At 65.6% G+C, this 515-nt stretch overlaps 1 protein-coding gene across 1 annotated transcript in view; it reads right to left on the bottom strand.

Annotated features, from left to right (window-relative positions):
- MLYCD (malonyl-CoA decarboxylase) overlaps window positions 1–515 on the bottom strand; it is an 84,184-nt gene that overhangs the window by 17,374 nt on the left and 66,295 nt on the right. Inside the window, exon 2 of the mRNA XM_008638832.2 lies at window positions 331–513. Coding sequence (XP_008637054.1) covers window positions 331–513 — 183 coding nt within the window. The remainder of the gene's footprint in view (window positions 1–330; window positions 514–515) is intronic.

Raw genomic sequence — 515 nt, 5'->3', positions numbered from 1 at the left:
TACACCCCGTGTCCCCCCCCCCCGGCCACGGAGTTACAGAGAGCCAGAAGGTGCCCCCCGAGCCTCCTTTTCTCCATGCTGAGCCCCCCCAGCTGCTCTCCATCGGTCTTGGCCTCTAAAGCCTTCCCCTTCCCTTGAACCACTCCAGCGTTTCAGTGTCCTTCCTGACATTCCCTCCCTGAACTGAGGGACCCATAGAGACCCCAACAGTGAACTGGGCTCACGGGACACTTCCCAGCCCAACGTGGCTCCACGAGTAGCACCACGAGCAGCAAGCCCCAAACCACATCCCCCCACACTCCCTCTAGAGACACCCAGGCCAGCCCTCACCTTGACGTGGGCCCCATCCACCGCCTTGCTCGCCAGCCCCTCCATCAGGTCGGCCCTGAGCTCCACGAGGAAGCGCAGCCCGCCCTCGAGGCGGCCCAGGTGCTGGAAGAGCCCGCGGTACTGGGGGTTCAGGTAGTACCGGAGCCGGTCCTCGGCCTGCAGCAGCGCCCCGAGCTCCCTGCGCT

Source organism: Corvus brachyrhynchos, unplaced genomic scaffold, assembly GCF_000691975.1.
Source record: "Corvus brachyrhynchos isolate BGI_N302 unplaced genomic scaffold, ASM69197v1 scaffold26, whole genome shotgun sequence".
NCBI classification, from domain to species: domain Eukaryota; kingdom Metazoa; phylum Chordata; class Aves; order Passeriformes; family Corvidae; genus Corvus; species Corvus brachyrhynchos.
Note: the sequence above shows the minus strand (reverse complement) of the source record. Positions and strands in the feature narration are given on the sequence as shown.